The sequence below is a fragment of the Rhinopithecus bieti genome, unplaced genomic scaffold (assembly GCF_001698545.2).
Source record: "Rhinopithecus bieti isolate Rb0 unplaced genomic scaffold, ASM169854v2 scaffold_5191, whole genome shotgun sequence".
Taxonomy (NCBI): domain Eukaryota; kingdom Metazoa; phylum Chordata; class Mammalia; order Primates; family Cercopithecidae; genus Rhinopithecus; species Rhinopithecus bieti.
The window spans coordinates 1,139,345-1,166,773 of NW_016804727.1; the positions used below are offsets into that span (position 1 = coordinate 1,139,345).

The 27,429-nt window shown below is 40.1% G+C and overlaps 2 protein-coding genes across 2 annotated transcripts in view; one reads left to right on the top strand and one right to left on the bottom strand.

Annotated features, from left to right (window-relative positions):
* Nucleotides 1-2,406: 2,406 nt before the first annotated feature.
* RBM48 (RNA binding motif protein 48) lies at nucleotides 2,407-11,822 on the bottom strand. The gene is made up of 5 exons (XM_017870308.1): nucleotides 11,611-11,822; nucleotides 10,867-11,057; nucleotides 7,955-8,100; nucleotides 5,251-5,819; nucleotides 2,407-3,072 (listed from the first exon to the last, which is right to left on the bottom strand). Exons 1-5 carry the CDS (start codon nucleotides 11,719-11,721, stop codon nucleotides 2,989-2,991), a joined length of 1,101 nt encoding a protein of 366 aa, XP_017725797.1. The 5' UTR covers nucleotides 11,722-11,822; the 3' UTR covers nucleotides 2,407-2,988.
* A 182-nt stretch (nucleotides 11,823-12,004) lies between these two features.
* PEX1 (peroxisomal biogenesis factor 1) overlaps nucleotides 12,005-27,429 on the top strand; it is a 42,530-nt gene continuing 27,105 nt past the window's right edge. The window contains 6 exon segments of the mRNA XM_017870313.1: nucleotides 12,005-12,229; nucleotides 18,679-18,822; nucleotides 21,820-21,903; nucleotides 22,644-22,758; nucleotides 22,857-23,623; nucleotides 26,818-26,937. Coding sequence (XP_017725802.1) covers nucleotides 12,101-12,229; nucleotides 18,679-18,822; nucleotides 21,820-21,903; nucleotides 22,644-22,758; nucleotides 22,857-23,623; nucleotides 26,818-26,937 — 1,359 coding nt within the window. The 5' untranslated portion in view covers nucleotides 12,005-12,100.

The window sequence follows — 27,429 nt, forward strand, 5'->3', positions numbered from 1 at the left end:
AAAAAAAAAAAAAAAAAAAAAAAAAAAAAGATAAACTGCTAATTACCAATCCCCTCGATCCCCCTTGGAAAACAGGAGAGTATGTAACTCTAGCAATCAATGGAACTGGACTGGATCCCCGAGTAAATATTTTAGTCCAAGGGGAAGTCCGCAGGCACCCTCCCAAACCAGTGTTTCAGACCTTTTCTGATGAGCTGAATCTGCCAGCACCAGAGCCTCCACAAAAAAAGTCAAAGAACTTGTTTCTCCACTTAGCAGAAAATGTAGCTCATTCCCTCAATGTTACTTCATAGCTATATGTGGGGGAACCACTTGTGAGACTGATGGCCTTGGGAAGCCTGAGAATTGGTGCCTACTGATCCAGTTCCTGACATAGTCCGAGTCCAGGAGGCCCAAACTAGCAACTTCTGGGTCTTGAAAACCTTGATTATTGGACAATACTGCATAGCTAGAGAAGGGAAAGTCTTCACCATCCCTGTAGGAAGGCTCAATTGTCTAGGACAGAAGCTGTGTAACAGCACAACAGGGACAGTCACCTGTTGGGGCCTAAACCATACTGAAAATAACCCATTCAGTAAGTTTCCTAAGTTGTTGTTCTGGCCCATCCAGAATTTCATTGGGACTGGATGGCTCCCGCTGGACTGTATTGGATATGTGGGCATAGAGCCTACACCAGATAACCTGACCAATGGACAGGGAGTTATGTCATTGGCACCATTAAGTCATCCTTTCTCCTACTGCCCGTAAAAACAGGTGAGCTCCTAGGTTTCCCTGTCTGTGCCTCCTGAAAAAAAAGGAGCACAGCTATAGGAAATTGGAAAGATGAGTGGCTCACACAGTACTATAGGCCTGCCACGTGGGTGCAAGATGGCTCGTGGGGATACCGAACCCCCATCTACATGCTCAACTTGATCTTATGGTTACATGCTGTCTTAGAAATAATCACTAATGAAACTGGCAGAGCTTTGACTCTTAGCCTGGCAGGAAACCCAAATGAGAAATGCCATCTATCAGAGTAGATTGGCCTTAGACTACTTGCTGGCAGCTGAAGGAGTCGTCTGTGGAAAATTCAACTTGACCAATTGCTATCTGCAAACAGATGATCAAGGACAAGTAGTTGAAGATATAGAGACATGACAAAGCTGGCACATGTGCCTGTGCAGGTTTGGCATGGGTTTGATCCTGAATCCCTGTTTGGAAAGTGGTTTCCAGCTCTAGGAGATTTAAAACTCTTTTAATAGGTATAGAAGTAGTGATAGGAACCTGCCTATTGCTCCCTTGATTGTTAGTCATATTTCTCTAACTACTAAAAGTTGTTACTACTTTGATTCATCAGAAAACTTCAGCACAAGTGTATTACATGGATCACTATCAATCTGTCTCACAGAAAGACCTGGGTAGTGAAGATGAGTGAGAACTCCCACTAGTGAGTGAGGTTCTCAAAGAGGGGAATGAGGAGAGGCCATTTCTCTTACAGTCTCCTGTCTCTGAAGAGAAGGAGGAAGTAAAAGCTGAAAAACAACCGGAATGAAGTCAGTAGCAAAACCAACTGATGCCACTGACCAGGCCTGAGGTTAAAGCTTAACCCCCCAATTCTGACCACATGTGTTACCTATAGATCACTTGCTCAATCTATCATGACCCTTTCATGTGGACCCCCTTAGAGTTTTAAGCCCTTAAAAGGTCCAGAACTTTTTCTTCAGGGAGCTCGGCTCTTGAGATGGAAGTCTGCCAACACTCCCAGCCAAAAAAAGCCTCCTCCTTCTATAACCCGGTGACTAAGGGGTTTTGTCTGAGGCTTGTCCCGCTACAAGTACATCATAGCTGAAACTGAACCTTATTAACTGGTATGTTCAAATTCAATCCACTAGGCAAGAGGCCATTAAAGATAGGGAGAAATGAAAACAACATGCCATGGTATGGACCTTCTCAAGTTATTTTTACCAGTAAAGAAAATGGCCAGGCGTAGTGGGTCACACCTGTAATCCTAGTACTTTGGGAGGCCAAAGTGAGTGGATCACTTGAGCCCGGTTCAATACCTGCCTGGGCAACACAATGAGACCCTGTCTCTACTAAAAAGAAAAAGAAAATGGAGACAGCCTAGATGTACTGAAATTTCCAATTATGTGACCCACTGACAGAAAAAAGTGTGGATATGCCAGAAGCAGTAACAGAAGTCTAGAATTTATAAATACTGATTTATTTTTGGATTGCCACAGGTCAAGCAAATTCTTCTTAAAAGTTAATTAAAGCATGTAAGATTCTAATTTCAGCTTTGTTCTAATAGTTAATCCACTTTTTACCTCACAGAATTGTCTTGATTTTCAAACCCTGGCATTCGGAAACATCCTGACTTCTAGTGTTTCAATGGCTCATCCAATACTTGTATTATAATCAGAAACAGATGCTGGTTGCCTATCTTTATTGTAGTTTCCACATTTGCTTCAATTAATTTACATATAATTACTGTACACGAGAGGTAATGTTATGGCAAGAATAGTTTCTGCAACATTAAGTATGGGTCGAAAAAAAAAGAAACGGGCCAGGTGTGGTGGCTCATGCCTGTAATCCCAGCACTTTGGGAGGCCGAGGTGGGAGGATCACGAGGTCAGGAGTTCGAGACCAGCCTGACCAATATGGTGAAACCCCATCTCTACTAAAAAAGCACAAAACTTGGCCAGGAATGGTGGTGTACGCCTGTAATCCCAGCTACTCAGGAGGCTGAGGCAGGAGAATTGCTTGCACCCGGGAGGTGGAGGTTGCAGTGAGCTGAGATCACGCCACTGCATTCCAGCCTGGGCAAAAGAGCAAGACTCCATCTCCCAAAAAAAAAGAAAGAAATGACTTTAGACAAATAGCTTGAATGAAATTACAAAGAGGAGTGCGTTAAAAAATACCAGCAGTAAAATCTCTAGAAGAATTAAAATGACAGGCTAAAAATAAATAATAAATGTTCTTTTCAGGAAGTACTAATTTGCTGCTGGCACTCTATATTCTTCTTCGTTTTAATGGATGACTTGTATCTACATCTTCCGGCTTGTCCTCTGGACACTTTGGCACAGATGAAATTACCTAATTAAAAAAAAAGAACCATTAAAATTTAGTTTCTATAGCACAGGAGTAAAGCTATTAGAAGAGGTAAGACTACATCCAATAGTTCAATCCTTGATGCGGCTTTTGAGGCAGAGTTGGCTTAAGTTCAAGGTACAGCCTATGACCTAGGCACAGAGTGAAGTTTTCTGTTCAAACACTGATGAGAGTAAAATTTCTAAAGCTATTTAAAAGAAAAAAAATTTGGAGGAAGAAAAGTGAACATATGCTCCACTTTAACATTCTAAAGTCACTTGTTATATTACAGATTCAGATAGATATCCTGGTTTTGCATTCTTGAAACACTGATAATGTCTGATAGATTTGGGGGGATGAAAACATTTGGAGAAATGAGCAGGAAGCAGTATAATCCTCAATTTCCTAGGAGAAAAAGGAAAGGCAAACACACTATCAGAAAGAGTGTACAAAGAGTGTACAATAAGCCAAAGCAAAGAAAGAGTCTTCATTTGAAATGGAAAATTATTAGAAACTATAGTAAACTGTATTTAACATTTTTTTGTTGTTGTTCTACTATTTCTGGACCTAGAATTTGGACTTCACACATTTTTCTTTAAAATGTAATCAGCTCTGGCTGAGACAGCTGCGTATATATGTCTATGCCTCAGTTCAGCTGCAACTGAAGGAAGGAAGGAAGGGTGGAAGCACAAACTGAAAACCTTTTTTTTTTTTTTTTTGAGACAGGGTCTCACACTGTCACCCAGGCTGGAGTGCAGTGGCATGATCTTGGCTCACTGCAACCTCCACCTCCCAGACTCAAGTGATCCTTCCACCTTAGCCTCCCAAGTAGCTACAAGAGTGCACCACCACACCTGGCTAATTTTTGTATATTTATGGTAAAGATGGGGTTTCATCACATTGGTCAGGCTGGTCTCAGACTCCTGGGCTCAAGCAGTCTGCTCACCTCAGCCTCCCACCTCAGCCTCCCAAAGTGCTGAGATTATTGGTGTGAGCCACTGTCCCCAGCCTAAACTGAAAAACTAAAGAAGGCTTTAAAACTGTGCCCACGGATTTTAATTATTATTAAATAATGCCTCTTGAATCAGATGTTTTTAGGTAAAAAATGTACATATAAGATACTAAGCTACCTGAGCCTCCCTTAATCACATTGTAAAATATGAGTAAAACTATGTGAAAAGCACTTTCTGCATCTTGGAGTAAGTATAAGAGAATGTCACAACCCTCAGTTTATGATTTGTAACAGTAGCCCCTACCCCTATCCCACAAAAAGGTGTCTTTCGAAAGCTAACTCAGATGTTAACTTTATTTCTGCTTAGGAAATGGAAAATGATTATATAAATGACATAAAAAAAAAAAGACTACCTAGGCAGCACAATCTGATCCTGATCATTTAAGAAGTCTACATTTGAGGCCGGGCACGGTGGCTTATGCCTGTAATCCCAGCACTTTGGGAGGCTGAAGCGGGTGGATCACGAGATCAGGAGATCGAGACTATCCAGGCTAATATGGTGAAACCTCGTCTCTACTAAAAAATACAAAACACTTGCTCTGGCATGGTGGCAGGGACCTGTAGTCCCAGCTGCTCAGGAGGCTGATGCAGGAGAATGGTGTGAACCCAGGTGGCAGAGCTTGCAGTGACCGTAGATCCTGAGCGACAGAGTGAGACTCTGTCTCCAAAAAATAAATAAAATAAAATAAAGTCTACATTTGAAATGCATACCTAGAGGCCCAATTTTTAGAAATCTCACCTTCTATTGCTCTTTATCACAAAAGCAAATTAAGCATTTTTAATTTGATATACACAGTAATAACTCTAAATTTGAGAGAAATGGAATTTTCCTTCTCAACTTTGGCTCATATTAGAACTACTTGGGGAGCTTTTAACAAAAATGGCAGGTCTGGGCACCACTCTCACAGACTGATTTAATTGGCTGAAACCACTGCTTTAATATTTTGTAACTACAGTGATATAAAATGTCTGTTCATTGTTTAAAGCAAGTGTTAACAGTTCAAAGCAAATCAAATGTTAGCCAAATTCAGTTATTTCAACAGAGAACTATAGAAAACACATCAAAAAACTAAAAGTGAAAAAACTTACAATACTATTGTTCCCACAAATAATTCCCCATTTAGTCCTATAACCAAATTGTCTCTTAGAACAATTTTTAAAAATAACCTTACCTCTTTAAGTTTATTCCGAATTAAATTCGCAGTTGTATTCAATGAGTCATCGTGCATATCCACTTTAGACATGTCTGGTAACAGAGGTCCAATCATAACCTCATTACCACCTGAGTTTGTTTCAAGAAAAGTTCCAAGTTTACGATCATCTTCTCTTCTTCTTTTGCGTTCCTGCAGTTGTGTCATCCTAGGCATAAATCTGTCAACTGCCTCTGAAGACGTAATAGCCTTTTGTGCACCAGGGTAGGCCACTGAGTTCTTAAAAGTGTTTATCTGTGTTTTCTGCAAAGAGTCATTGTGGTTGTAATGCCCCATTGTTTTATGATGATTTCTACCATCCTTAGAGGAGTTTGATGCTCTGTCTACATGTCCCCCGGATGAACACATACATTTTGAGGAGAAATAACATAAAGGCAATTCACAGGAATATGGAAGATAAGGATTTGAGTTCCCTGCAGAAGTGTTCACAGCAGCTGTACAAAATCCAGACATCTCTGAGTGGAAGTCTTGTCTAAAATCCTCTGTGTCTTTATGCTCTGTCACCAATTTCTTCTTTGTCACGTAATGGTCTTTATATTACAATTTAAAAGTTGAGGGAAAGAGAAACATAAGTGGTTAATTTATTGTTTTCATCATTGAGAATCATATAATTTTTTAAAATCACTTAAAAATGTTAACAAATTATACTCCAAAAAAACTGTTTCTTGAGAAGGGAATATATTCACATGGTTTAAAACCTAAAATGGATAAAAAGATACACAGCATCAAGTGTCACCCTTTCCTTGCTCTCTCCATGGGTCTGGTTTCATCCCCATAAGTAATCACTATTGTTTTTTATTTATCTGTTCAGTAAGTTTTACTTTGCCGCCGCCTTTCTCCCATTCTTTTTCTCCCCACTAAAAAAGGTAAATGTAATATCCATTTCTCTGCACCTCTGCATTTTCCATTTCACTGTAGATCTTATATAGGTTTTCCATCATTAAACAAAGTTGTTTTTTTTTTTTTTACAATTTCAGAGTATTCCACTATCTGGATGTATCATGCTCCTTAGCTTCTGTTTGTTAGTTACTAAAGAAAGCACTATGCTTGTCCCATTTCTAGGGCTGGCAAGGGCCTCTTCCCTGGTTTACTCTCCCAAAAGCAGTCTACAACATGGAGTGTGGAAGATGTGGTAAAGATGAAATTGGCTATGTGTTGATGATTGTTAATGTTAATATTAATACATGGGAGATGTGTTAATTTAGTCTCTCTGCCTTTGTGTTTTGAAATTTCCAGGCCGGGCGCAGTGCCTCATGCCTGTAATCCCAGCACTTTGGGAGGCTGAGGCAGGTGGATCACGAGGTCAGAAGATCAAGACCATCCTGGCTAACACGGCAAAACCCCGTCTTTACTAAATATACAAGAAATCAGCCGGGCGTGGTGGCAGGCGCCTGTAATCCCAGCTACTTGGGAGGCTGAGGCAGAAGAATGGCGTGAACCTGGGAGGCAGAGCTTGCAGTGAGCAGAGATCATGCCACTGCCCTCCAGCCTGGGGGACAGAGTGAGACTCCGTTTCAAAATAATAATAATAATAACTTCTATAATAAGAGTTTTTGAAAAGTAAGACCAAGTATACAAACGCGTCGCACAGATGCTAAAATGCTGATGAAAGAGAGCTTAACTGAAGTGTCCAAGGCCAAACAAGTCAGGTTTAATTCTGAGGTCAGCAGCACGGGAAAAAGATCTTAAGAGGAAGGGGAGCAAGTAATGAAGATAATCCTAGGCTGTCACACCAACACTGAGATGATTAAAGCAGTTAAAAAGTAAGCTCTGGAGAAGGAGTCCAAAGCTTGGGTTTTAATCCTTATTTTTGTCCTTAATTCATCTCTAATAATATAGGCCGGTCACAAACTTTCTGAGACTTAGTTTCCTCACCAAGAAAAATTAGGACACAGGTCAGATAATGTCAAAGGTCTTTCTCCACATTAATATTTTATAATTTCCTTTGTCATACAAACACGTAAGTTTTCCTGGTGCTATTTATTATCTTACAAGTTAGAGTTCAATGGATACAGATGACTGGGAATTCTCAACAGCTCTCTTGCCAGATTTCTGAGTAAGTTTTCCAAGAGTTTTCCCACTTTATTTCTCTTTACCACTATCTGGTAGAAGAGGCATATGGGGGCATTTAGTCAATTGCTCGTCAAAAGTAAAACTTCTCCATGATTAGCAGTGACAACTAGTCTGCAAATCATAACTGCTTCTCACCGCAGTCTGGTCAAAGCCTTAATTCCTTAGCATGGGATACAAGGCCCTTCATGATTCACTTCTTATCCACTTTTCTAAACTTATCTCTCACTGAAACCTTTGAGCTTTGGTTATACTGTATTAACTAACGTTCCTTAAATGCATGATGCTCATTTATTCCTCTACACACTTAAACATCCTGCCTGGCTTGCCTTTCCTTCTTTTCCTCTACCTTTTAGTTAATGTCTACTTATCCTTCAAATTTCAGCCACTTCTCACATACTGTAGGAAGTCTTCCATGAACCAACATTTCTCCCTTCTCAACCCAGATTATGTATGTGCTGCAGAGAACCCTTACAGTTACTGAATACTGTGATGCTTTACTTGCCTCTCCTCCCACTAGACTAGGAATTGCATGATGACACACCTGGCAGAGTGCCTGACATACAGGAGGCATTCAGCAATATGCTTTCCATACCTTTATTTTCAGTAGTTTTTACCACATATGCCTTCCGCACTTGTAGTTTTTTTCTAGTTTCTTCAACTGTTTCAAATTCTGGCGCATAGCACACATGAAGCAATCCACCAAAGAAACTCTGTTCATCCATTTTTCTCTTGGCTGTCCTGAATGGAAATACAAGATAGCATGGTTTTTTAATCTAGATTTACTTGGGATGAAAGCTTAACTAGTATACAATATCTGGATCTAAAAAGCAAAGTCCAACTTTTGCTACGTGTATACATATCCTGTGGATTGGGAATTAAGATGCTCTGCTTGTGGACAGTATTCAGCCCATTGTTTGAGTATGTATTTAGAGCCTCCCCTTTTCTTCCCTTCGAGCCTCTTTGTTCCCTAGTCTTTAAACAACTAAGGACCCAGCTGGTTGGCCTGAAGTATGTAAACTGTGGTCATAAAATAGAGCTTTTCTCTGTGGCCCTGAAGAGTTACTTCATACCCAATTAAGCTTTTTCAGCACAATGTATTTCTGTAATGGGATTCATGCCTTAAAATCAGATGAAAATACTATAATCATAAAACGTTCAATAACTGAGGAACTATTAAACATATAACAATGAGAAAATGAGAAGAATGTTATTCAGTCAATAAATACTTACTAAACATCTATGATTGGCCAGGTACTACAATAAATTTAACTACTTCTGTATCCAGGGATAATGATAAATACTTGTTGAGATTTTACCATATGCCAGGCAATGTCATAAGTGCTTCACTTGAATTAACACCTAACAACAACCCTGTAATGAAACGGAAGCACTGGGACATTACATAACTTAGCCATGCTCATACTCTGGTTTGAGGAGCAAGGATTCAAATCCAGATGTCTTACTTCAGAGCCTACTAGACTAGGCACTTTGGAAAACAGAAAAGCTCGAGAAAATATTTTTCTAACCATGGGAGCTGGCAGGTTGGTTAAGAAAGTGAGATTACATATAACAGCAGCCTGAGAAAACCACACATGACCCAGTAAAATCAAGTGCTTTTGTGGTAGATTATGAGTTCTACTGATAGCATAAGAAAGAAAATATGAATTATAACAGCCAGAGAAGGATGGGTCTCAGAGCAGATTAGTGAGGAGAACAGAGATCAACATAAAAATAGATAAGGCATTGCATACTTCAGCCTTTTTGGAGCAGAGGGTTTATGTCACATAGAAGGCCGGAAAACACTGAGACACTCTGCAGAAAGGAGTAACAGTAGAAACCACAATAGCTAATGCTTACTGTATTCTGACCAGGAGGCACTCTGCTAAACCCTTTATATGGGTTATCTCATTTCATCCTCACACAACCTCAAGAAGTAGATAAGTCCCTTTACCATATAGATTTTACAGAACAGGAAAAACTTAAACAGGTTAAATAACTTGTTGAAGATCACAAAGCTAGTAAGCAGTGGAACTGGAAAACTTACTCCAAACCCAACTTTTTTTTTTTCTTTTGAGACACAGTCTCACTCCATCACCCAGGATGGAGTGCAGTGGTCCATAAATGACTCACTGCAACCTCCACCTCCTGGGCTCAACTGATTCTCCCACCTCAGCCTCCCAAGTAGCTGGGACTACAGGAATGCACTACCACGCCCACCTTGATTTCTGTATTTTTAGCAGAGATGGGGTTTTGCCATGTTGGCCAGTCTGGTCTCGAACTCCTGGGCTCAAGCTGTCTGCCCACCTTGGCCTTCCAAAGTGCTGGAATCAAATTCAACTTTTTTTTCCTTTTCTTCTTTTTTTTTTCTGGGACAGTCTCACTCTTCCCAGGCTGGAGTGCAATGGCATGATCTTGGCTCACCGCAACCTCTACTTTCTGGGTTCAAGTGATCCTTGTGCCTCAGCCTCCCCAGGAGCTGGGATTAAAGGCTTGCACCAACACAGCTGGCTAATTTTTGTATTTAGTAGAGTCAGGGTTTCACCATGTTGGCCAGACTGGTCTTGAACTCCTGACCTCAGGTGATCCACCTACATCCACCTCCCAAAGTGCTGGGATTACAGGTGTGAGCCACATGCCTGGCGTCAAACCCAAATTTTTTCTTTTTTTTTTTTTTGAGACGGAGCCTCACTCTGTCATCCAGGCTGGAATGCAGTGGTGTGATTTCTGCTCACTGTAATCTCCATCTCCCGCGTTCAAGCGATTCCCATGCCTCAGCCACCTGAGTAGCTGGGACTACGGGTCCGCACCACCACACCTGGCTAATTTTGGTATTTTTAGTAGAGCCGGGGTTTCCATCATGTTGGCCAGGCTGGTCTTGAACCCCTGACCTCAAGTGATCTGCCTGCCTCGGTCTCCCAAAGTGCTCTGATTACAGGCATGAGGCATGAGTTATTGGCACCCAGCCCTCAAACCCATTTTTTTTTTTTTTTTTTTTGGAGGCGGAGATCCCCTCTTGTTGCCCTGGCTGGAGTGCAATGGCGCAATCTCGGCTCACTGTAACCTCTGCCTCCTGGGTTCAAGCGATTCTCCTGCCTCAGCCTCCTGAGTAGCTGGGATTACAGGTATGTGCCACTAGACCCGGTTAATTTTGTATTTTTAGTAGAGACCGGGTTTCACCATGTTGGCCAGGCTGGTCTCAAACTCCTCACCTCGTGATTCGCCCACCTCGGCCTTCCAGAGTGCTGTGATTGCAGGCGTAAGCCACCGCGCCTGGCCAAACCCAACTTTTACTCTACCACGCTACAGGACGTTAAATTGTTAAGCATGGGAATGATGTGATGGATGTGTTTCCAGTAAAGTTAACCTGTAAAAAGGCTGGAGAAAGATATGCTAGATTACATTTTGGGGTAATTCAGATATGAATGAGGGAAACTTGGGGCCAAAATGACAGAAATATGAATGGAGGAAATGAGGAAACGAGTCATTGCTTAACTTGCACCTTACCTTGCACTTTGTAAGTTCATAAATTTAATAAGATAAACTTCAGTAAAGTCTTCTGCTGGGTATTCATCTAGAGCGTTGTACTGTTCAATTGCACCATATAAAGCGAATCGCTCAACTAATTCCTTCATGACTCCCACAGCAGGAACTCCTTGTATTAATAAGTACTGAGATTCCAAATTGATTGTATATACCTGAAAGAAATGCAGAGTTATTAAACGTATTTCGCAAATAAGCCTAGGACGAATCTGCCTCTATTTTTTTTTTTAAACAGAACTTTGAAAACAAGAAATAATCTGTTCAACCCAGTCAGCAAAAAACACAAAATAAAATTTCTGCCATTCCCTCTGCATAAAGAGTAACAGTCCATGTGAGAGGCTACCTAAGGCATATAACAGACTACCTTCAGTCGACATATTTTTCCAGAAATTGAGTCGGCAGAAGTCACTGGGAACAATCACTCAACGAATATTCACTGAGGGCTTACCTGTGCCAAGTAGTACTGTAAACACAGAAGATCCAATGACTAAAACCAAGCCCTGTTCTCATGGAGTTGATGTTCTAATAGTTGACCAAAAGGGGCGTGAGAATCTTTGGTATCTGGCCCCGGGTTCTTCATGCTAGCTCTAACTAGCGACAGATCTGACGGAAGCCGTGTCGTGCCTTTATTTCCGTAGGTTAGCCATATGGCGCTAGCGCTCACAAAAAGCTACCGAGGAGAGGGAATGAAACCAAAAATCACTTTACCTTGACAGCACGAGGCCGTCGTCCCTCCCGATATTTGGCCCGCGTGTCGCACACCGCCCTCTGGATGTGGTGGTCGAATACACTCCCTAGCTCTCCACCGCTCGACGCCATCTTGCCTACTTTGATCCTCGCAGGGAGGACAACATCCGCCCTGCTGAGATCCCTTTTATCCAATAAGAGAGCGGGATGAGTTAAGGAGTGTCAGGATTGGCTGGAGAATCGACAGCGTCGGCCATCGTTTCCTGCGTGCGAGGATTTGATGAACCAGGTGCCGCCCCCGAGCGGCTTGGCGGAGAGGAGCGCTGGGTGACAGAAGCTTTCTTGTCCCACCCCACTACAGGCTTACGGCGAGACGCGCAGCGGGGAGAGGGGGCGGGGCCGCAGGGGGCGGGGCCGATCGATCTCCTCCGGTTCCGACGTCCTCGGCCTGCTGGGTCCCGTGTCCTTTGCGGCGCTAGGGTGGGCAAACCCAGAGCGACGCTTCGGGACGATGTGGGGCAGCGATCGCCTGGCGGGTGCTGGGGGAGGCGGGGCGGCAGTGACTGTGGCCTTCACCAACGCTCGCGACTGCTTCCTCCACCTGCCGCGGCGTCTCGTGGCCCAGCTGCACCTGCTGCAGGTAACGTGCTGGCCCCGGGCCACCTGATCTTCAGCCTGGGGTCGGACAAGGCCGAAGCCTCTCAGGGACGCGGCGGGACACCAGCTGCCACCCGGGCGCCGCCGAGACGCACAGAGATCAGGGTCCCTCGACGGCAGGGCCCTTCTGGGTAGTCTCTGCCTCCCGCAAGTCCAGTGCAGCCCTGGGCTCGTCTTATCCCAGGTCTTTTCACTTTGTGAAACTGGGCCTAGAAATGTCCTAATATTCTACCACTGTTTTTATAAATATTCCTCATTCCAGGCTGGAAAAGTTCCTGAGAAGTGGTTTGTTTTATTATTTTAAAAGGTGTTTTCTTGCCAGTCATTTCCAGTTACCTGTGCTGCTGCCGTCCGGGCCGCGAGAGGGAGGCGCCGAGTTGTTGGTGGAGCCCCTGTCGGTCCCTGGGGACTGAGCACCGCGTCCCATGAGCGGGAAAGCTTAATACAGTGATGGTTCTGCCCTGCCTCCCTGACCCTCGGAACACAGCTGTAGTGTGTCAGGAACACATAACGTAGTTAAGATCACTTGAAGCTCTGCGATCAGTCGCCCTTCTGGACGTTGTGGTTGGGATGTTTCACAGTTCTAACCACCGGTAGAGATACAGCGTCCATATTTTCATAATTAAAAATAGAGGCACATGGTCTCACGAGTTTGAGTGTGGTTATGGGGGCAAAAGGACGGTGTATTTGAAATCTTCGTAAATCCTGGATGCATGGTACCCACCAGTGGCTAATCCATGCAATGAATAAAGAGTTTGCAATAATTTCAAGCATCCCTTCTTTCCACTTGAGTTACTTCTCCATTCCTAGGGGAAGATTTTTTTGGTCCATTGAAAACATGAGTTCAGCAGAATCCTCCTATCATCGTCGTTATTATTTTTTACTACTAAGTAGACAATCTTTTGGTTTTTGATGGGCTTTATGGTTAGAGACAAATCAGTCACTGTCACCAAGTTCCAGGTAGAAGTTGGTTCAGTGCTCTGTCAGCTTCGATGGGATTTTTCAACATATTTTCAAATCCGCTCATGATAGTAGGAATGCTTTCTTACAGTAACTCTAGTTTGATCCTAAGATGTAGTTGTTACCTTACATTCATGAGTGTTTAAGAATTTAGTGGTCTTGATCTTTGTTTTAAATTTTGAGCCTTTGAGAAGTATTTATAAGAATTAATTCATGTTACCTTACATTCGTCACTATTTAAGAATTTAGTGGTCTTGATCTTGTTTTAAATTTTGAGCCTTCAAGAAGTACTTATAAGAACTAATTCATGCGTATCTTTTTGAAATGTAAATGTCTTTAGCCCTGGAACAAATTGCTGTTTCTGTTCAGCCCATATTAGCAGAATAGGTCAATTTTGCTTTCTAATTATCAATGTAATAAGTTTATGACTTTATAATAGATTCCATAAATCTATACATTTATTTCTTGATGAATTATGTAAATTTATATAACTTATGTTTTGTAGAAAATTTGGAAAACATGGAAAATTGTTAACAGGAAAATAAATTACCCATAATCCCAGAACTTAGAGGTGACTAATGTTGACAGTTTGGATCAAATCTTCCAGTTTTGTTTCTAATCTTCATATTTAACAGAAATGAAGTCCTATATACACACATACAGTTTTGTGTCCTAGTGTTTTTATTTAATGTTATTATGAGTGTTTTATTTTGTTAAAAGGTCATCATTTTAAGTTGTTAATTAGTATTCTAGCACAAATTTGCCATAATTTATTTAATTGTTCACTATGATTGACTATTTAGATTGTACTTAATTTTTAGGCATTAGAAGTGATAAACTATATTTTAATCAAACGTTGAAAATAACACATCTTTGTTTAGAAAACATCATTTTTTCTGGTTGTCTAAGATAGATTCCCAGAATTCTTGGGTTAGAGGCCATAGATAATTATGAAAGCCGAAAGGTTCACAAGTTGGGAGTTAATACTTGAATTACTTTATTTGGGGTGAAACATTGAGTACATAATACAGATCATGCAGTAATGGGAAGAGGGGTTGGAACAATGGTTTTCTGGCCTATGTCAGACTTACCTTGAAGCTTTTAAGAATACAGATGTTCTGTTGGGAGGCCGAGACGGGGGGATCACGAGGTCAGGAGATGGAGACCATCCTGGCTAACACGGTGAAACCCCGTCTCTACTAAAACTACAAAAAAAAAAATTAGCTGGGCCTGGTGGCGAGCGCCTCTAGTCCCAGCTACACAGGAGGCTGAGGCAGGAGAATGGCGTGAACCCGGGGGCGGAGCTTGCAGTGAGCCGAGATCGCGCCACTGCACTCCAACCTGGGAGACAGAGCGAGACTCCGTCTCAAAAAAAAAAAAAAAAAAAAAATACAGATGTTCTGATCAACCCTCTGACCTATTAAATCAAAATCTTAGGGAATAGACTTTAGGCATCTCTAATTTTAAAAAATTTATTCAGGCTACTTGGATGCACAAAAGAGTTGAGACCTACTGTCCTAGAATCACAGAATGTTAATGACCATAGAGACCTTAAGCATCTAGGTTATTTCTGTACGTTTACACGTAAGGAAAATGGCATTCCTAGGCCAATACCATTGCCATGCAGCTAATTTGCCCTCTTGTCTATAGCTCACTCTGCGTCACCCAACCTACCCTTCTCACTGTTTCTTCTATAACCAATCTCCTTCCCACTTCTGTTCTCTTACTCATGCCATTCTTCCCTCAGTCATTTTTCTTCCTTCCATACAAATTCCATGTCTTTGAAAAGAGCATAATCCTACATCCTCCACATAGCTTTCCAGTTCTCTGTTGCCCACGTTTGTCTCCCTTTCAATACTTCTCTATTGTGTTACGTGACACATCACATTTGATATACTTTGTTCTGTGTTTCGAGTATTGTATTCTCTTGTTTACTCAAGTCATTATTTCGGGACTGACTCCCCAGTAGATGCTTTAAGTCAGGATTTCTCAACCTTGGCACTGTTGACATTTTGAGCTGGATAATTTTTTGTTTTGGGGGCTCTCCTGTACATTTTAAATGTTTAACAGCACCCTTGGTCTCTATCCAGTAGATGCCTGTACTGCCTCCCCCTATTTGTGACAACCAGAAAGGTCTTCAGACATTGTCAGATGTCTACTGAAGGACAAAATCACCTCTGGTTGAGAACCACTGCTTCAACTAAGTTACCTTCTCTGTACTCAGAACTTGATGTGATTGCAACAGAGAGAGAGGATTCATATACACAGTGCATGCAAACGAACCTAAATCACCATTCGGATATGACCACACAATTTTCATTTCCCTTGTGTTAGCAAGAAATACCCCAGGCTTTGGACCTGGACATTCCTAAGGCATTCCGATGGATGGTTTTACCTGCAGATTTCCTGGTAATACTGATACCTCAGTTTGGGTCAAAGAAGATCAATTAATTGATTGATTTGATTTGACTCCTGGAAAAGAGGCTCCTTTCTAGCTGTCTCTTTCTTCTCTTTACCTGAATAGCCAGGGCTCTGTGGTTCAAGTGAAGTATTTTGACATAAAAATTAGAACATTGGTCTGCAAAGTTTGCTAAATCTAACTGAGCACATATTATGACTTTATGGAGCTGGTTACTCCTTTTTGACCAAATAAATAATTAGAAGTATTTTTCCTCCTCAATAATGTTCATTTCTCCTTTTTTTCAGAGAGCTGGTAGAGTTTCCTTTTTTTTTTTTTTTTGATATTTCAGGGCATCTCTCATATTTGCATCTCTTAAGTTTCTTCATATGAAGTAGAATTGATCTGGATTATGTATTGCTGACTCTGATGAAAACCCACAGAAAGTATCTGGGACTTGATCACTTTCATTCTTGTAATATCTCACACAGTTACAGCTGACATAGTAACTGAAGACTTTTGATTCCAAAGCTAGGCAAAATACACTCAGTTGAAAGAATTTGTCAGCCAGAACAGTTGGACTGTTTTGTGAAAACTGTGAGAAAAATTACACAACTAAATGATACATGATGATGGCTTTCTTAAATATAAAATTGTAATAATGTGTTTAATTTCCAGTACGTGATATTGCCCCAGAAGTGACTTCAACATTGTTTGAAATTTGTCTCATTTAAAGAAACATAAACTGGCCGTGGTGGCTCATATCTGTAATCCCAGTACTTTAGGAGGCAGAGGTGGGCAGATCACCTGAGGTCAGGAGTTTGAGACCAGCCTGGCCAACATGGTGAAACCCCATCTCTACTAAAATACAAAAATTAGTTGGGCATGTTGGTGGGGGCCTGTAATCCCAGCTACTTGGGAGGCTGAGGCAGGAGACTTGCTTAAATCTGGAAGGTGGAGGTTGCAGTGAGCCGAGACTGCACCACTGCCTTCCAGCCTGGGTGACAGAGCGAGACTCTGTCTCAAAAAAAAAAAAAAAGAAAAAGCAAGAAACGTAAAGACTGGGCATGTTGGCTCATGCCTGTAATCCCAGCACTTTGAGAGATTGAGGACTGAGGTGGGAAGATCACTTGAGCCCAGGAGGTTAAGGCTGCAGTAAGCAGTGAGCTGTGATTGTGCCACTGCACTCGAGCCTGGGCAACACAGTGAGATCCTGTCTCAAGAAAAAAAATTCCATGTAAATGAATGAATTTGATATTTAATATTTTAAATTAATGAAAAATGTTCTGTAGAGATGTAGATCTTGCCATGTTGCCCAGGCTGGCTTTGAACTTCTGGGCTCAAACAATCCTCCTGTCTCAGCCTCCCAAAGTATAAAGATTACACATGTGAGCCACTGCGCCTGGCCTAATATTTTTAACCTAATGAATTTATTTTGATATAAATAAATTAATAACACTGAAGCTTCCTAATATAATAAGTCTTTTTTTGTGTGTGATGGGTTCTCACTCTGTTGCCCATGCTGGAGTGTAATGGCACTATCATAACTCACTGTAGCCTCAACCTTCCTGACTCAAGTGATCCTCCCACCTTGGCTTCCCGAGTAGATGGGACCACAGGTGTATGCCACCACACCTGGCTGGTTTTTAAAATTTATTATTGATACATATTAATAAAATTCTTTTTATTTTATAAATGATATATGTGGCTGGGCATGGTGGCTCAAGCCCCTGACAGTTTGGGAGGCCGAGGTGGGAGGATCACTTGAGGCCAGGAGCTTAAGACCAGCCTAAGCAACATAGTGAGATCTCATCTCTATAGAAAAAAAAAAAATTAGCTAGGTGTGGTGGTGTATGCCTGTATTCCTAGCTACTCAGGAGCCTGAGGTGAGAGGACTGCTAGAGCCCAGGAGTTTCAAGTTACAGTGACCTATGATTGTGCCACTGCACTCCAGCCTGGGCAACAGAGCAAAATCTTGTCTCAAAAAAAAAAAAAATTTGAAAATGCTTATGATACAATATATAAGTAGGGGAAAAGGATATTAAATTGTGCCTATATGAACACAACTATATGAAAAGCTTGCACATAGAAAAAAGGATTAACAAGAAATAGACCAAATTGTTCACACGGTTGTCTTTTTTGTGGAGAGAATATCAGTAGTTCATTTGTTTCCTTCCAAGTTTATATATTTTCCAAGGTCTCTATAACGAGTTTGTAATTGTTTAATTGTAGAAAACCCTTTTTTGGTCCTTGGCCACAAACATGTTTTATGTAATTGCTCTTTTAATGAGAATAAATGTTATATTTTGCTTTGTTTAAAACCTATATTCCCATAGTTATATGAGCCCTTACAATTATTAAGAGACTGCATAATATAACGTTTCTGGAAGGGTACAGAAGAAACAGCAGTAATTACCTCTGAGAACAGGGACATGGCTTCACATTTTACCCTTTTGTACATTTTGTGCTTTTGCCACATGCATTTATTGTTATTCCAATAAATAAGTAAATAAATATGGATTGCATACTCCATCTGGTTGGTATTTCATAATTCTAAAACTATGTTGCTACATTTTTAAAGATGATATATGTTTCTACTTATTAACTTATATGTTAAAATAGTAAATTTATAGCTTATTTAATAGTTTCCCTATTGATAGACATTTAAGATAATCTCAAGTGTTTACTATTATAGAAAATACTGCACAGATAGCTTTTGCTGTAGTTTCTTTTTTCTTTGAATAATTAATTGGGAATAAATGCTCAAATAATTATATGTGGCTCAACTGCTATGTAAGTGTATTGACTGACCACTGCCATTTTGAATTCTGAAAGGATTGATTAAATTTATAACACTGCTATAAGAATATAAGGGTATTGGCTTCATTAGCATCACCAGCATTGGATGTTGGAAATGATTATAGATTTTTAAATGCTACAACAAATGTAGATAACAGAGAACTATCTGTAGAACTCTTTTTGTACGTGTGAATTGAAATAATAGTTTATTTTCATGTGAATCCAGAAAAAATGTATATGAAAACCTTTTTTCCTCTCATTTCTTATATGAATAGAATCAAGCTATAGAAGTGGTCTGGAGTCACCAGCCTGCATTCTTGAGCTGGGTGGAAGGCAGGCATTTTAGTGATCAAGGTGAAAATGTGGCTGAAATTAACAGACAAGTTGGTCAAAAACTTGGACTCTCAAATGGGGGACAGGTAAGCACATGTGATGGCAATAACTTTCTTCTAATGTCACATAATATAGCAATAGAAATAAAATAAAAAGTTTAGATTTTTTGTTAAAGGAGGTGAGATGACACCTAATTTGTATGCTATTAACTAGTCTAGTCTATTGAAGCTGACTGTACGCTGTGTTTAGTATCTTGTATTTTACCATACTCCCTACTTCTTATTCTACTATTTAACTCATTTTCCACATTCCCTAATTTTGGTTTCGTGAGATTATTTTTCCTTTTGAATTACTAGGTTCTACTTACTATTATTGAACTTCATTTCTGATATATTTTATAACCTTCCATGGTCTCACTTGATTAAAAAATTCAGCTGGGTGCGGTGGCTCACACCTATAATTCCAGCACTTTGGGAGGCCGAGGTGGGCGGATAACTTGAGGTCAGGAGTTGGAGACCAGCCTGGCCAACATGGTGAAACCCCTCATCTCTACTAAAAATTCAAAAATTAGCTGGGCATGGTGGCAGGTGCCTGTAATACCAGCTACTTGGGAGGCTGAGGCAGGAGAATTGCTTGAACCTGGGAGGCATAGGTTGCAGTGAACTGAGATTGCACTGCTGCACTTCAGCTGGGTGACAAGAGTGAAACAATGTCTTGAAAAAAATAAAAAATAAAAAATTCTACAACAGAGGGTTATTATTTTTCCATTTTTGTCTTCCCTTATGAGTTTAATATGCTTAGATTATAAACCTGAAAGCTTAAATACCCGTGTCTATTTTTTGTTTTCTTATGTTTATCAAGTTATTCCTTTAAACATTTTCTAAACTGTAGGAATAATATGAGGCTGGGCTCAGTGGCTTATTCCTGTAATCCCAGTGTTTTGGAAGGCGAAGGTGGGAGGACCACTTGAGGCCACGAGTTCAAGATTAGCCTGGCTAGGCAATATAGCAAGACCCTATCTCTACAAAAAAATAAAAAAATTAGCTGGGCATGGTAGCGCATGCTTGTAGTCCCAGCTACTCAGCAGACTGAGGTACGAGGAATGCTTGAGCCCAGGAATTTGAGTGACCTATGATTATGCACTCCAGCTGGGGGCAACAGCAAGACCCTGTCTCTTAAAAGAAGAAGATGTAGTAATAATATGTATTCATTATAACTATTTTACCATTGAAAGTAAAAAATGAGTTTTTACCTTTCCCCAGTCCCATCCTCAGAATGAATGTCTACTGTTTTGGAGGATCTCAGTAGACCTTTAGGATTGGAAGAATGAGATCATTCATATTTTCTGCAATTTTTGTCCCACAAAATATTTCAGATACCTTTCCATGTATTACAAACAATGTGCATTTAACATGTCTCTCTTTGTCTCTCACTCTCTGTGTCTTTATGATCCTCTGCTGCAGCCCTGCCACTGAGACACTATCTCCTGAAGAATCACTGATAGGAACAGAAAGTGGACTGACTAGCCCAGGAGTCCTTAGCTTCTTAGGGGGCAGGAGCTGCTTTGTGCTTTCTCAGAATCAGATATATATGTGGACTGAAACATTTAAAAACAGAATAGCCAAGGGTGCTATACATTTAAAACTTATATAGATGAGGCTACACTGCTATTACCAATTTCCCATGATAATACACGAGAGTGCCATGTCTTTTTAACTTGTTTTAAGCACAGACTAATCTTGTTTATGCATGTTTTTGATGAGAAGAGACTAGAGAAATCTATAAACCTAGCACTAGTCCCTTGCATACTCTAAATTGTTGCTAGAATCTTAAAATTTTAGCGCCAGATGGACCTTAGAAATCATTAACTTTGGTGCTTCGTTCTACAATACAAGGAGATGGAATATTTTACCCAGGATTGCTTAGCAAGTTACAGTTCTGCCCTCTGAGTACCTGGCACTTCCCTGTGGGCATCAACTTCCTGATTTTCAAGTCTTAATTAGTCTCTGAAGAATCCTACTTGTTTTTAACTCCCATTTGCTTTGAAGTGACTTTACCTGATGTTTTTTAGATCCCTTATTGCAGCAATGTCACTAAGAAACTGAGTCTCTAGCTTCTTGGTGGGCAGGAGCTGCTTTGTACTTGCTCAGAATCATCCTTTTCAGTAAGGGAGATATTGAAGAGAAATTTACTGAGGAGTCTGGGGATGAGGCACTCAGGGAAATTCTGCTCCAGTCCACAAAAGCAGAGAGGAAGAGTTGGTTACTTAGAGTATTTAACATGCAGAGGCTTTGGATTTTACTCCTTTAATCCTTGGAAATGCCTATAGAAGGGGAAAGGAAGTAAGATGGTGGCTCCAGCTTATAGACATACTAGTGTTTTATAAATTTAAACTATAATGAGAGGGTATTATTTGTTTTACTTAACTTTTAGCTGTGAAGGATTATACTTCTAAATATTTGTCTCCAATGTCTATTTCAGTGTATTTTTCACTTTTCTTGAAGCAGCATGGCTGTTGCAAAACTTCTAGAAATAATGAGAATATTTACATATTAGATCAAGCCATAACTTGATGATATAGTCATTTCTTCTTATATTTTTTACTTACATTTTACATTTTAGTGATTACTTTCATTTTGAAAATGTGTCGTGCTGAGATGTATTTTCTTCATTCTGTAATTAGTTATGAAACAGTTTTTCCTAAAATGCTGAGTATATCAAGTCCTGGATAAGAATAAGTACTCAATAAATATTTGTCACATGAAAGACTACACATATAGCCAGGCACAGTGGCTTGCACCTGTTTTCCCAGCTACTCAGGAGGCTGAGGCGGGAGGATTGCTTGAGCCCAGGGTTTCCAGGCTGCAGTGAGCTATGACTGTACCACTGCACTCCAACATGGGTGACAGAGCCAGTCCCCATCTCTCAAAACAGAAAGACTACATAGACTACATATACACCCCCCTCCAAAACACACACGCACATCTACTTACCTAAAATGGTAAGAAGATAGCTTCTTATTTTCTAGTATATGACACATAAAAGTTTTTTAAAAGTAGTTTTAAATTTTTAATTTTTTCTAGGTATTTCTCAAGCCATGTTCCCATGTGGTATCTTGTCAACAAGTTGAGGTGGAACCCCTCTCGGCAGATGATTGGGAGATACTGGTAAAGAAAACCAAATAAGAACTCTCTCATTTAAGGTTAAATTACTTCACAATATCAATGTCTTTAGATTTCTCTTCTGTAAGCTTTATTATATATTCTGAGTTGGTTTTGAATTATAAGAATTAATTGGGGCCAGCACAGTAGCTCATGCCTATAATCCCAGGACTTTGGGAGGCCAAGGCAGGTGGATTGCTTGAGACCAGGAGTTCAAGACCAGGCTGGGCAACATGGTGAAACCCCGTCTCTACTAAAAATACAAAAATTAGCTGGGCATGATAGTGCGTGCCTTTAGTCCCAGCTGCTTGGGAGGCTGAGGCAGGAGGATTGCTTGAGCCCAGAAAGCCAAGGCTGCAGTGAGTCAAGATCATGCCATTGTACTCTAATTTGGACAACAGAGTGAGACCTTGTCTCAAATAAGAAAAAAAAAGAATAAATTTATAGAGATCTAATGTACAACCTGACGACTATAGGTAATAAAATTGTATTGGGGATTCATGTTAAATGAGATTTTAACTACTCTTACCACAAAAACAAAAAAGTGGGTAACTGTGAGATGATGTATATGTTAATTTACTTCACTATAGTAACCATTTTACTATCTATATGTAGCTCATAACATCATGTTGTATATATTAAATATGCACATTAAAATTTGTTTTTTAAAATGAATTGAGATTTTCCTACTAGACATGGAATGGACAAAATGTAAAGTGAGTTGATCTTTTGTCTATTGGTTCTAGGAGCTGCATGCTGTTTCCCTTGAACAGCATCTTCTAGATCAAATTCGAATAGTTTTTCCAAAAGCCATTTTTCCTGTTTGGGTTGATCAACAAACGTACATATTTATCCAAATCGGTAGGTGCTATTGTAATATTTGCTGTCATATTCTACACTATAGCATTGAGTCCAAAGTAGAAATGAATGTGCACTAATAAGCTTTATTTTCTACACAGTTGCACTAATACCAACTGCCTCTTATGGAAGGCTGGAAACTGACACCAAACTCCTTATTCAGCCAAAGACACGCCAAACCAAAGAGAATACATTTTCAAAAGCTGATGCTGAATATAAAAAACTTCCTAGTTATGGAAGAGACCAGAAAGGCATAATGAAAGAACTTCAAACCAAGCAACTTCAGTCAAATGCTGTGGGAATCACTGAATCTAATGAAAACGAGTCAGAGATTCCAGTTGACTCATCATCAGTAGCAAGTTTATGGACTATGATAGGAAACATTTTTTCCTTTCGATCTGAGAAGAAACAAGAGACATCCTGGGGTTTAACTGAAATCAATGCGTTCAAAAATATGCAGTCAAAGGTTGTTCCTCTAAACAATATTTTCAGAGTATGCAAATCTCAACCTCCTAGTATATATAATGCGTCAGCAACCTCTGTTTTTCATAAACACTGTGCCATTCATGTATTTCCTTGGGACCAGGAATATTTTGATGTAGAGCCCAGCTTTACTGTGACATATGGAAAGCTAGTTAAGCTACTTTCTCCAAAGCAACAGCAAAGTAAAACAAAACAAAATGTCTTATCACCTGAAAAAGAGAAGCAGATGTCAGAGCCACTAGATCAAAAAAAAACTAGGTCAGATCATAGCGAAGAAGATGAGAAGGCCTGTGTGCTACAAGTAGTCTGGAATGGACTTGAAGAATTGAAGAATGCCATCAAATACACCAAAAATGTAGAAGTTCTCCATCTTGGGAAAGTCTGGGTTAGTATAAATTTTATAACTTGGGAGAAATTTTATGTGGCTTGAACATTCCCAAATTATGAATTAGAATAGTATTTCATATATAAATTGAAAATCAATTAAAAAGAAACACAGTGCCTAAAGCTTTGGGGGACACATTTACTCTTTGCAGTAAAGTCCTTGTATGGATAAAGATTGTGTATTTTCTGGCCAAGTAAGCTTGAATAGGTACAAGCTTAGGTAGGTTCAGGCCCAGAGAGGTCAAAATTACTTGCCTGAGATTGCATAGTTAGTAAGTGTCGATTCAAACCTAGGCAGATTGACTTGGGGGTTCATCAGCATGGAGTGCCCTACAAAGCCTCCCACCTTTAATGCTTGCAGATTTGTTCCCCAGTTACCGAAAGCATCTTGTTAATACTTAGGGAAAAGGGCCAGTATAGGGAGAAATCCATGGCATGAGGTAACCTTCCTGCTGCATGTGGTGGCACCTGGATTGGAATGCATCCAGAAGCTGCTTACCCTGCTGGTGTCTGCTCTTTAATTTGTGTATAACAGAGAGGAAGTAGACATGGCAACTAGTGTTCCAGCCCCTCATCCTGGCCACAAATATTAATGCTACCTTTATATGACGTAAGTCACTAGTCCATTTATTTGAACCTAAATTTGAACCACTGCAAAGTAAGACTTCATAGTGATAAAGAGAGGAACCTGTTAGGAAAGGGAATAAAATAGAAAGGGAAGGTTGTCTCCTTTTGTAGATTTTTTTTTCTCCAACAGTTTTACCTGTGACCTTTATGCAAATAACTGGCAAAGCATTAATCTCTTTGGCCTACATCATTTTCTTTTCTTTTCTTTTTTTTTTTTTCTTAAATGGAGTTTCATTCTTGTTGCCCAAGCTGGAGTGCAGTGGCATGATCTGGCTCACTGCAACCTCTGCCTTCCGGGTTCAAGCGGTTCTCCTGCCTCAGCCTCCCGAGTAGCTGGGACTACAGGCATGCACCACCATGCCTGGCTAATTTTTTGTATTTTTAGTAGAAACAGGGTTTCACTATGTTAGCCAGGCTGGTCTCGAACTCCTGACCTCAGGTGATCTGCCTGCCTCGGCCTCCCAAAGTGCTGGGATTACAGGCTTGAGCCACTGCTCCTGGCCAGCCTACATCATTTTCTAAAGCTCCAGACCATTCTATCCCTCCCCTCCCCTCCCCTCCCCTTCCCTTCTCTTCCCTTCTTTTCTTTTCTTGTCAGAGGCTTGCTTTGTTGCCCAGGCTGGAGTACAGTGGCATCGTCTCCACTCACTCCCAGGTTCAAGTAATTCTCCTGCCTCAGCCTCCGGAGTAGCTGGGACTACAAGTGTGCGCCACCACTCCTGGCTAATTTTTGTATTTTTAGTAGGGACGAGGTTTCACCGTGTTGGCCAGGCTGGTCTTGAACTCCTGGTCTCAAGTGATCCACCTGCCTCAGTCTCCCAAAGTGCTGGGATTACAGGCATGAGCCACTGTGCCTGGCCTCAGATCATTATTTTCTGTTAGCTTTAAACTGTCCGTTCAGGGATTCCACTGCATTCTCAAATTCAAAATGTCTAACACTGAGCTTATGATTTAGCTGGTTCTGTCATTAGATGGGAATATCCTTTTATTTCCTTGAAATTATATGGTGAGAACAGGGAGAAGTGCTGATGGTAAAGTCCTGTGATTAAGATAGCAGTAAGGACTCAGCCCTTCCCAGTTCACTAAAGGTTGAAGAGCCATGGACAATGAGAAGTCACAGTAGGTGAAATCAGATACTAAAATGGACTTGACTTGAGAGATCAAAATTGATCACTTGGTGATACAACTAACAAATTCATGTTCACTTGAACCTTTATTACCCTGTGAAGCATGGTGATTTAAAAAAACAAAAACAGGAAACTTGATTGTTAAATTCTTTTTAAGTCAGAATATGTACCTTAGAGTTTTTATTTATGCTTTTGTCTACCATTAATATGTCTGCACATGCTCTTTAGAAGTTAATAAAGTCATCTTTATGTCTTTCAGTGCTTATATTTGAGAAGTTGAGAGAAATTTTTAACATCATTATTGAGAGATATATATATATATGTTTGTTTTTTGTTTGTTTGTTTGTTTGTTTTTTTGAGATGGAGTCTCGCTCTGTCGCCCAGGCTGGAGTGTGGTGGCATGATCTCCACTCACTTCAAGCCCCACCTTCCAGGTTCAAGTGATTCTCCTGCCTCAGCCTCCCAAGTAGCTGGGATACAGGCTACCACCACCACGTCCGGCTAATTTTTGTAGTTTTAGTAGAGACGAGGTTTCACCATGTTGGCCATGCTGGTCTCAAACTCCTGACCTCGTGATCTGCCCACCTCAGCCTCCCAAAGTGCTGGAATTACAGGCGTGAGCCACTGCGCCCAGCTGAGATAAAATTTAAAGTGTACAATTCAGTCATTTTTAGTATATTTATGCTAGTTGTACAACCATCACCACAATCTAAGTTTAGAACATTTTCGTTAGGGGGTGGGAGAAATTTTACTCTTTGCTTTTTAGATTAAGTTTCTGTCTGGATTTAATCATTTAATCAGACAATCAGGCAGATCGTCTGTGATTAGTTTTGGCCATTCCAGCTTCTTCACTGGTTGTCAGCTTTCACAAATAAAGGCTTCTCCAAGATTAGAAATAACATTTAATTTGAATGTAAATGTACCATAGTTTAAAAGATGGGTTTGGTGGGTACAGTCAAATACATTCATTTAAAGCTCTAATTCTAAAGATTATGTAAAGAAAAGGAAAGAAATGTAGGGAGAAGATTGAAATGTTCATGGTATGACAATATCTGAACATCCATCTGGTTACACTGTTGATATCTGAATGTTTGTGGCCTCCTCAGATTCATATGTTTAAATCCCAGCTCCCAAGGTGATGGTATTAGGAGGTGTGGTCTTTGGGAAGTGATTAGGTCATGAAGGTGAAGCCTTCATGAATAGGATTAGTGCTGTTATAAAAGAGAACTGTGAGAAATAAGTTTCTGTCATTTGTTAGCCACCCAGTTTAAGATATTTTGATATAGCAGCCTGCATGGACTGAGACAACTATGAGTTATTATGATAGCTTCTGTTATTTCATCTAAATTCATAGAAGCTAATATATCAATATTTATGCTATGAAATATTTCTTAACCAAGCCTTGAATATATTTACATTTTTGTTTATTTTTAAATTTCAGATTCCAGATGACCTGAGGAAGAGACTAAATATAGAAATGCATGCCGTAGTCAGGATAACTCCAGTGGAAGTTACCCCTAAAATTCCAAGATCTCTAAAGTTACAACCTAGAGAGAATTTAGTGAGTTCAAATATATATGTTACATCAAAATTCTTTTACATGTTTTGTAAGATTTCTAATTGCTTTAGCTAAGTAATAAGAATGTTGTATTCCTTTTTGATACAAGTCTTTTTTTATTATGTTAAACTATATATAATATAAAATATGCCATGTTAGCCATTTTTACGTGTATAATTCAGATACATTAATTACATTCATAATATTGTACAACCATCATCACTATCTATATCCAGAACTTTTCCATCACCCCAAACAGAAACTTGGTACCCATTAAACAATAATTCCCCATCCACTCCTTTCCCCAGTCCCTGGTAATCTCTAATGTATATTGTGTCTCTATGAATTTACTTATTCTAGATATTTCATATATAAGTGGAAGTATGCATTTGTCTTATGTATCTGACTTATTTCATTTAACATAATGTTTTCAAGACTCATCTGTGTTGTATGTATCAGAACATCATTCGTTTTCATGGCTGAATACTATTCCAT